We start from the raw sequence: 10234 nt of genomic DNA, 5'->3' as shown, positions 1-10234 counted from the left end.
GTAATTTGACATAGGTGAGGCCTCATTTCTTGGGAGACAGGGATAGGGAGGTAAATGAAGCTGCAGGCTGGAAACAGAATGTCTATACCAGCTAAGATAAAGGGGAACACCCAGCAAACCATTGACAATGGACAAGATACTAATGGACAAAAGCCCGGAAAGTAAGATGAGGTAAAAAGTAGGCCATACATGGACAGTGCATGCTGAATAGGGACTGGTTCCTACAAAGTAACTAAGCCTATTCCAAAACACGTGATGCAATGTATAGTAAATGCTATATAATGTGTAAGTGTATGTAGTGAGGCGGTGTGGTTCCCCGCCGACCCAGAGAGAGACGAGTCCCTCAGGACACCAGAGTGGGCGGAGCCAGGGAGCTCTGAGCCCACCTCCCCAGAACATCAGGCATGACACAGGAAGTATAAAGGCCCGACCCCAGAGCTCACTGGAAGAGCAGCCGCCACGGAGGCCAGACGCCCCTGGCCTAGCTCGCAATTGGGAAACCCCAGCAGCCAGTGGTACACCCAAGGACTGGCCCGATCTGCCCCACGCCTGCTACCCAGAAGAGTTGGCGAGCCTGCCCTGCGCCAGTTATCCCGAGGAGCCCATGCTGCTGGACCCCCCTGAGGACACCGCCTAGACCCAGGTACCTCAAGAGGGGCAGTGTGGAAGTAGCCCGGGAGCAGCCGACCCTAGTCTGGCTGCAGCACTGCCAGAGCCCATGTCAGTGTGTTGCGTCCAGGATCCCCCCAGACACAGCAGCAGTGGGTCCTCTGCTGCTGCTAGGGCCCCGGGCTGGGACGCAGCGGAGTGGGAGGGCCTGCGTCCCCCTTGCCACCCAATGTGTGGGTGGCAGTCTCCTCCCTCTCCCAGGCCCTTTGGAGCCAAGGGCCTGGGCTTACTATTATATACTGTTACTGCTCAGCCCCTGCCTGAGGGCCTGAGCACCTGACTCACCATTGCCCCACCCTGACCTAGGGCCTAGGCTGATGACTAACTGTGTTGTTTCTGCCCTCGCAAAGGGCGCGGAGGAAGACTCCTGTGGCCGGACTAATACCCTGTTAGACCTATTCCCAAACTCAGTGATGCGGTGGGGTGGGGTCCCTGCTGCCCCGGAGAGAGCCAAGTCCCAGCTAATCTCTCTACATTGTACATAAAGGAAAAGGTTTGCTGTGTAACTTTGGACATGAGGTACGCCCCTGTGCCCTCCCCCTAAACTTGGGTCTAATCAACTGAGCCTAGATTTGCTATACGCCAACCAAAGAAACCCGAGAAACAAGACTAAGGTCAAACTGAGTTCCTGGGAATCCAAGAGGAAGAGGTCTCAGAAGAACCCCAATAACATTTACTATTCTGTATGAAATTTTCCATGCTTGATCTCTGCTTTACGCTAATTTAGGGGGAGGTTGGAGGGAGGAAGGAATTTCAGTATGAATAGTGCAATTATTTCTGGGACCAAAGCTGAGGAAAATGGCAGTGTTGTCAATGATAACAATATTTTCCAACTGTTCTTTGCTAGCACCACTCTGGTTTGTAGTAGGTTTTTGAAACTTGGTTCAAGATTAGTCCTGGATTCAGAGAGGTGCCTTTTGCTGTCACTGTGAAAATCTACCTTGGTTTGGTCAAGTTATAAGATGTGAAAATTGGCACATACATGCTCAGAAGAATTTCTGTAAGCACCCATTCCTTAATTTTCTGAACATTGCGTCTGTACTGCAAATGCTCTGTAAATCTCATTGAGCTGCCCTGGCCTGCCTCGCCAAAATACTTGTTGGCCTAAAAGCACATACTCTGGGCTTGGGACACCATGAGATCCAGTTTCACCTCTTTCACTCACTGGTTTTTATATTTTTGTTTTATTTCACAATCCTTAACATTATCCAAAACCTCATATCCCTGTGCTACAGGCAGGCAAGTATCATTCTTTCCCCCATCCCTGCAAGGTAATAGAAATTGCACAAGGTCATTCCCAAAAGTGCTGGGAATAGAACATAGGGCAAACATTTTTGAAAACCATTGTGCTAACTCCACATTTTGGGCCCTAAATAAGTGTCCTGATTTTTCAAAAGTGCTGAGAACCCAGCAGCTACCATTTATTTCAGGATTTAGATGCCTAACTTAAAGCACACATTTTTGAATTTTGGTCCAGTCCTTGAAGTACAGAAGACCTATCTGCATCCACTTCACCTGCTGCTTTTTCAGGATACCAAATCTATCAATGCCAACTGTTATCACCATTCTAAGGACTAGACCACAATCCCCCTGCCTCAAAGCCAGAAATAGAATCCAGGACCACTAATTCCCAATACTCTACTGCTGTCTCGCAAATAATGTAGTTGTGTAACCCACTGGCAAAGTGTGTCCCCCACTCTAATGACATTCTTCGAACTGGATAATAGTCTACTGCTGCTAATTGTTACTCCTTTAGCTCATGTAGTGGTGCTCTGTGCTATAGATCTGACAGTATCAGTTCAAACCTGTGCTGACAACTGATGTGAAAGGGCTTTTTGGTTATACATTTCTAGGTTTCCAGTTTTTGTTTTTAAAAACTTAGTAAATGTTATACAAAGACAAAAAACTACATGAAAAGAATGTTATGGTTGCAAGTCAAGCACTCAGAACTTAGGAATGGCTGCCAATTAGAAATAAGTGTGCCTAGGCAACCTTAACTCTGCCCCTTGTTCATATGCATTATAATAGTCTTCAGTTACATGATCACATGCTACTTTTTCCACAGGATATCTGGCTCAGTGCTCAGCATAGATAGAATATAAGCCAAGGTTATATAACTGATGCTGCTGTTGCCTCTAGCTACCTTGCCTTATCCACTAGAGAAACTGGAAAGTGTGTAATAATGAGGCAGGGGGCTGTAACAAGAGAGCATTGACTTGTGAGTAAGGCACTGGGCTTGGATACAGGGGGAAATGGGCAATATCTTTGATTCCACCACAGACTTCCTGTGTAGTGTTAGACAAAACACTTAACCCAGAATTTTCAGATGTGGCCAATAACAGTGTGATTCTCATTTTGTGTGTGCAAAACTTGAGCTACCTGATTTTTCACAACTGCTGAGCACTCACAAGTCTATTGAATGCCAGTGGGAGTTGTAGGTACCTGCCACCTCTGAAGGATCAGGCCCTAAGCATCTCAAGTTGGATGCCAATTATTGAGGCACTTCAGTTTGGACACTTACATAAATTTTGGCCTTAACATCTCTGTGCTACAGTTCCCCATCTGTAAAGTGGGACTAATAATCCATTAACATTTGTAAGGCATTTACATGCAACAGTGATGATCACAACAGAAAATTCTAAGAGGAAATAAAATAATTTGGAACACTTGCATTACATCAGGCACATAGCCGCATAATGAATGATAAGGATAAAAAGAAATATTAAACTGTTGCTTCATTCACTGAAAACTACCCAGTACCCTGAATGGGCAGAGAACCTGTAGGAAAAATGTGATTAAAGGCTGTGGGTAAAGTTTTCAAAAGTGTTTAAGGGTATGTCTACACTGCAGTTAGACCCTCCCACCTTGCAGGGTCCCAGAGCCCGGGCTGCAGCCTGAGCCCAAATATCTACACCACAGTTAAACAGTCCTCTAGCCCACACCCCTCAAGCCCTAGTCAGCTAGCATGGGCCAGCTGTGGGTTTTTAGTTGCAGTATAGATGTATCCACAGTGATTTATTTCAGAGTAGCAGCCGTGTCAGTCTGTATTCGCAAAAAGAAAAGGAGTACTAGTAGCACCTTAGAGACTAACCAATTTATTTGAAATTGGTTAGTCTCTAAGGTGCCACTAGTACTCCTTTTCTTTCCACAGTGATTTAGGAGCTTAAGTTTCCCTTTCAAAACAGAAGTTCATAAGCTTAAGGATGCAGATTTACAGTGTCTTCTTTGGGGGAGGGGGTGCCTAAAGATGCACATAGGCACTTAGAAGGATTTTTTTAAGTAAACAGATTAGGCTACTAAATCCCATTGATTTAAATGGGAGTTAGGTGCTTTACCTGTTTAGCCACTTTTGAAAATCCCAATAGGTGCCTATGTGCATTTTTTACACCTAAATACTGTTGTAAATCTGGCCTCATGTCACTTTTGAAAAGAGGACTTTGTCTCCCACCCACTTAGGTGCTTCTGAAAATTTTACTCTGTAGCATAATGCATACTCACAAGGAGGCAGAAAGAAGACTGCGTGGGCAACCTCTATTCTGTAATTTCTTAACTTTTATATGCCTGACTTTACATCCTTAACAACATTAATTTATTTTCTTTTTCATGTATGAAATATTCTATATCTAGAGAGAGAACGTACTAGCAACAGGAAAACTTATACTCAACTGAAAGTGTTATCCAACTTATTCTCTGTGGATGTTCAAGCTATTCCTACTGGTCAGTTTTAATCGCATCCTCTTGCTTCTCATTCCTCATCTAGGTTTCATCCTTTCCTGTCATTTGCTCTGATTTTGGTTTCTATATTTGTGTATCTATTACAAATCTCTATCATTTTTTCTCCTTTCCATGATTTCCAGTACTTTTGTCTATTTTGTGTTTCAGTTACTTTTGATCTGGTATTTCATTTTGCTTCCTGTATAATTTTTTCTTACGTTATTTAGCCCTTGAAAACGCCCCCAGGAAATATGACCTCAGCATCTTATTAGAACTGTAAAATTGTGGCTTCAGTTCTCTGTGTAATATAATATCACAGTAGCTTCATGAGGGCATCCTGCATAGGCTAGGTTAATATTTACTGATGTGTTAATATAATAATGACCCATCTACCTCTTCTCATCTCTGGGGCACTTTCTATCTATAGGGATGGAAATGAATGACAGAGTCTCTCTGTGCTGCCTGATGTCAGAGCTGAGAAAGGTGTGAAGGGTATATAAGAGCTGTATTACTTGCCAGCAAGGAGGGGAGAAAAAAGGGATACTGCAGAGTCAGATGCAAGCGTGGAATTGTTGCATGTACCCTTCCTGCTAATACAGACGTGTGTTGAACTTCTTCAGTTAGTTCCTTGACCACTACAAGGTAAATGATTTATCCTTTCTGTAATTTAAGATATAAAGCTACACACACTTTAAAGGGGGCACAATCTGCCTCATTATTAAGGAACAGAATTATTCAGAGAAAGACTAAAAGAAAGATCTCGGTACAATCTGTAGCTGAAACCACAATCTGAAATTTAGAAAATGTTGCGGGGGCGGGGGGAAGCAAGGAAGATGGGAAGAGGATTTAATCCACTAGATGCCAAAATTTACTAGAGAGCCACCTGAATTTATCTTTGTTGTGTCACTAAAGTTTGATCGTGCTTTTGCTCTAATTTAATGGAAGAGATTAACTATTGGCTGTTTAGAACAGCACTAGGGTCAGATCTATTGTATGTTGAGTAGTACTTAGGTTCTCTTTTTGTTTTGAACTATTATTCTTTTCAGAAACTTAGGAAGGAAAGATGTGCAACCTAAAGCTGACAGTTGTCTTCATTGTGCTCTCTGTTACTTTAAGCTACTTGGACGCTACACCTATGGAAAGGTAAGTAATGAAAAATATTATTTATTTTTAATGAGAAATCAGATGTTTCAGACTGTTGCATTATTCACTTTTGCCATCAAACAATATGAGCAAAATAGGGTTATTCAATTTCACTGTTTATTTTGTTATTGTTTAAAGACTATTCTCTGTGGCTGACGATCTATCTGATGGGACTTCCAACAGACAAGGATGGCTATTACCAGTTCTGTCAAGGAATACACCCTGGGGACTTAACCGGGCATTACCACAACCGGCTGCAGCAAAGCCAAAAAGGTATCAAATCTCTTCTGCATTCTTCTATTCAAACCAGACAGAATTAAATTAAGAAGCATAATTTATGCCAGCAATTTTCTTTTCTGTTAGATCCCTTCAATTCTATTCAAATTCTCTCAAAGAGAGCTTAAAATATCCTTTTTGGTAGAAATGTAGCCATTCTGTAAAGCAAAGTATTTCAAATTAAAAAGTGAAATATAGTTGGAAAGACAATCAGTTTTACCAGATCTGTTATGGAAATCTGAAAAGCTTTCAAAATGTGTTCTCTGAATTTTCAGCACACAATTTTTAGGTTATGTTGTGAAAGGAGGTTTACTCTGAAAGGGATCTGCTATTTAAATGTTAATTTTTCATGCCTGAGTGAGGGGGGGACATATGACATTTCTTTCCATGTAAAACAGAATTCCTTTTGGAGTGAATTTAATTATTTTAAAATATTACTGTCTTCAGTAGGTGAATGCTGATTTTTGACATAAACAGCAATTTCAGCATAGCAAGAATCAATAGAAAGAGTTTGTCACTAGTTTGTAGTACATTTACAGATGCGTAAGTGTAATTTTCAATAGACTCTTGATGTATACAAATAGCAGTTTTAAAAGAATTTGGAGTTTATACTAGGTGATAAACAGTATTGAATAACACTAGGAAAGTTAGCTACATTATCTGGTCTGTCTGCTTACTGTGTCTTTACGTGATTTTCCTTCACCAGACATTAAATACACCTCTTTTTATAGTTACCTCTGATCACAGTATCTCTTCCAACCTAAAGAATGATTATTACAAACCAAAATGATTATCCTCTAATATAATATGCGTAATGAATACACAATCCCAGAATTCTTATAGCTAGTCCTCTTTATTTTAAACAGTTAAAATCAAACATTTCTCTACAAGATATTTTCTTCAAGTCTGGGGTCTGATACCCTGCTCGTCAATGGCCCCATCCGACAGTCCTCTTTAAAGTAAGCAGCCCCCACTGAAACCAATGGTACTTCCCACTTGAATAAAGGCTGCAGGATCAGGTCCCTAGCGAGCTAACAGCCATGATGAGTTTTTGTGTCATTTTGTTCAACTGTGTAATAATGTTAGGTATTGATAAAATATATAATAACTTGCTGCATCAGTTTCATAAAGTTAACTATTGTAAAAATATTGGCCCAGAGTTTTAGGGCCTGGGCCCGTACCATTTAAGTGAATGGAAGCTTTGCCTTCATGAACAGATTAGCAATTTCATGAGAATAAGTGATTGATTTGTCCTTCCAGGTGAAGGTACTTAGCAAATTTCCCATCCATGGTATATTGTTTGCTGGCTGTGTGATAGTATGTTATGTCTTTTCTATTTAGGCTTTAAGAGCCTGATCAAGTTCCCAATGGAGTCAATAGAAAGACTCCCACTGACTTCAAGGAAAGTTGGATCAGACCCTAAATTACCATTTAACTGAAATATGACATGTTTAAAATATGAATCACTTATAAACTATTACCCATTTGCTAACCAACAGCTGTTACAGCTCAGACATTTAGCACACAGTTTCTATTTCACCTGGGCTCTTAGATTCAAAATCACACTGCTGAAACATAATGTGACATTTTAAATACTAGACCTAGTCAACTAATGGGAAAATATATTAATCAGGAATTAGTCAGAGTAACATTGCCAAAACTCATATTATTTGCAATGAATTATTTGACGTATTCATCTAAAAATGTAATTTACTTCATGTCACATCAGTATAGAGCAAAAAGAAAAGGAGGACTTGTGGCACCTTAGAGACTAACCAATTTATTTGAGCATGAGCTTTCGTGAGCTACAGCTCACTTCATCGGCTGTTACTCTGAAATCAGTATAGAGATTACTTTGAAGAAGTATAGGGAAATCCTTTGGAACAGATGGTCCTTATTTCAGGAACTATTGTCAACAGCAAAGAGTGTCTGTTTAAGGGCATGGCTTAATGGTCTAAGAAGGAAGTTTTGAAATCCCTGAGCTCCCCAGAACCAAAGATTTGAACTCAACTCTTCCTCTTTCTGAAGTGAGTCCCCAGCAGCTTACTGTGTGGGGGTCAGTTGGATACAACCTTAAAACTGAGGTTTTCTTTGCACACGGATGTTTCAGTGGAACTTTTTGTAAGAAAGATAGGGCCCTGTCCAAAAATGGCTCTCTCCCACCACAGCAGTATTGCCATGCTGCTGTGCTCCAACAGAAGTGGCTGATTTTCAGTAGTGAAGAAATTACTGTTTGTACAGAGCCAAAGCTTGAGTGGTACAGAAGCCAATGGAAGATGCAGATGCTGAGCACCTCTCAGGATCTGGCCCATAGCCCTAGTCTCAATCCTGCTGCCTTTTAAATTAACTGAAGGTTTGCCATTGACTTTAATGGGACCAGTATGGGGCCCTCTGAGATTAAGGGAACTGAATAAATGTAAGTGATTATTATCATGCTAATCAGTCTCATGAATCAGAAAATTCTCTAAATAGCCACAAAAGTTAATCTTGGAGCTAAATCATTGTTGTCACTTACTGACTTAACTATACTATTATTACAGTTATTCTAGGTGCCAGAAGCTACTGTGCTGAATATCAATAAAAATGACATATGAATCTTGAGGTTTTTGAATTTAACCTACACCTATCATTAAAATAGATAATAGCATACAATGTGATTTTTTTTTCAGGCACAAAGTAGGTGGCAGGAATATTGTACTGTTCACATATTTGTGCTCACATTAAAAGAACTCCTACATTATCAGTTAGAAAGTGCCTTTTAGAGGTGGCATATTTGATTGCTCATCATGAGACTTCACCATGGCTCTGTTTGTTTTATGTTACCAGTCACCGCTTGGAGAAACGGAAATGCAACACTGCTACATGTGTGACGCAACGTTTGGCTGACTTTTTAGTTCGATCCGGCAACAACATCGGAGCAATTTATTCACCGACCAACGTGGGATCCAATACATATGGCAAGAGGGACCGAGTTGGGCTTTTAAACAGAGAACCCCTAAATTATCTACAGCTTTAGCGTGTTGAAATGATTACTGCTGCACTCCTAATTAGGAGTTCCTCTCCAGTTTTTATGTATAAATAACCTTTTAGTCATTTACTACCTATACATTCTTAACAGTGCCTTGTTTTCTTTGTGTGTGTGTCTGTGTATGTGACTTTCATGGTTCTCATTTCACTATGCATGTATGATGACATGCATAGGGTATGGTTTTGAATTCACTAAACGCTTCAGAAATCTGCTCATTACATTCCTTTGTGAAAAGAAAATAAATCACAAAAATAAACTGAAATGTAATTGCTATAGGGTTTTTTTTAATTAAAAAGATTAAAAAGACAACCATGATGTGTATGTCTTTATAGTCCCAGCTGGGTGAGGAGAAAACAATGAAACCTGTCCTAAACAACCACTCAGGGAGCTAACAAAAATCAGTTGGTTAATGGAGCTTGTGTCCTAATGTAAGTGAAGCAGAATTGTACTCAGTATTTTTGGAGTTACTTTAGAGGGGTTATAGTCCCTTACTGCACTCTAAGCAAGAACTATTGGGTGAAAGTCTATGGCCTATGTTATATAACTCAGACTAGATGATCATAATGGTCCCTTCTCACTGAAAAATATTTTAGTCTAATAAGGGTGATCTCTTGTACAGGTTTCATTGCATATTGCAATATGGTATTTTAAGGGTTTAAAATTTAAGGGTATTTAAGGGTTTATATCTAAATTTTAGCTCACTTAACTCTAACCACTATGAGAACCAGTAAATTATAAAGCTGAGCACAAGGAAACCCAGCTAATCGGGTGACAAGAACTTTGTATTCTTCTTAAAAGCATGTCCTACAAAAGAACTGGCATCTTTCTTTGTGTGTTCCCTTCTCTGAACTGAATTAATAAACTGATTTAAAAAGAAAGTGAGCAAAAGCATTAAGTTACCTATGATAGCTTTATATTTTTTTGAAAAAAAAATCTTTTCATGACAAGGATTTTTTCAAACTGATATTTACTAGTACTAAGCAATTCATTAAAATCGAAGAGCAGTTTGACACAATAAGCTTTTCCTTGGTCTTATCCCAGCACAACATCAGTGTACGTTTATGAAATGTACATTTTAATCTGTGTCGCAGGCTTTCAGAAAAACTGTCTCATCCAGTGTGTTACAATAGGAATTTTTGTTTCTCTTCATCATATTCTCAATTAAAAGTTTAATGACATCAGGAAACCACATACAGGATGGTGGCTTCTTAATTCTGTCAAGTTATGAAAACCTTTTAGGAGAAGTTCTGTAGGCCACTCATGCCTTCTCATTGAAAAGCACCATTAGTGGAAAAGTAAATTAAACCTGAATACTCTGCATGGGTTGATTCACTTTGTGGTTTTTTTATAAAGTGTGCCTTAGATTACAAACTCTAAGTTTTAACTTTATTTTAATTTATGTTT

At 39.8% G+C, this 10234-nt stretch overlaps 1 protein-coding gene across 1 annotated transcript; it reads left to right on the top strand.

Annotated features, from left to right (window-relative positions):
- The first annotated feature begins 4698 nt into the window (after nt 1-4698).
- Nucleotides 4699-9749, top strand: LOC102942869 (islet amyloid polypeptide). The gene is made up of 4 exons (XM_037889746.2): nt 4699-5025; nt 5430-5526; nt 5665-5799; nt 8629-9749. Exons 2-4 carry the CDS (start codon nt 5447-5449, stop codon nt 8816-8818), a joined length of 405 nt encoding a protein of 134 aa, XP_037745674.1. The 5' UTR covers nt 4699-5025; nt 5430-5446; the 3' UTR covers nt 8819-9749.
- The last annotated feature ends 485 nt before the right edge of the window (nt 9750-10234 follow it).

The sequence above is a fragment of the Chelonia mydas genome, chromosome 1 (assembly GCF_015237465.2).
Source record: "Chelonia mydas isolate rCheMyd1 chromosome 1, rCheMyd1.pri.v2, whole genome shotgun sequence".
In the NCBI taxonomy this organism is placed as follows: domain Eukaryota; kingdom Metazoa; phylum Chordata; order Testudines; family Cheloniidae; genus Chelonia; species Chelonia mydas.
The sequence above is the reverse complement of the archived record's forward strand: the minus strand, read 5'-3'. Positions and strand labels throughout refer to the sequence as shown.

Excerpts from the sequence above, each read along its gene's own strand:
- LOC102942869 (XM_037889746.2), top strand. The coding sequence starts at position 5,447 with ATGTGCAACCTAAAGCTGACAGTTGTCTTCATTGTGCTCTCTGTTACT. Across the intron at positions 5,527-5,664 it reads GACGCTACACCTATGGAAAG|ACTATTCTCTGTGGCTGACG; the intron begins GTAAGTAATGAA and ends TATTGTTTAAAG. Across the intron at positions 5,800-8,628 it reads GCTGCAGCAAAGCCAAAAAG|TCACCGCTTGGAGAAACGGA; the intron begins GTATCAAATCTC and ends TTATGTTACCAG.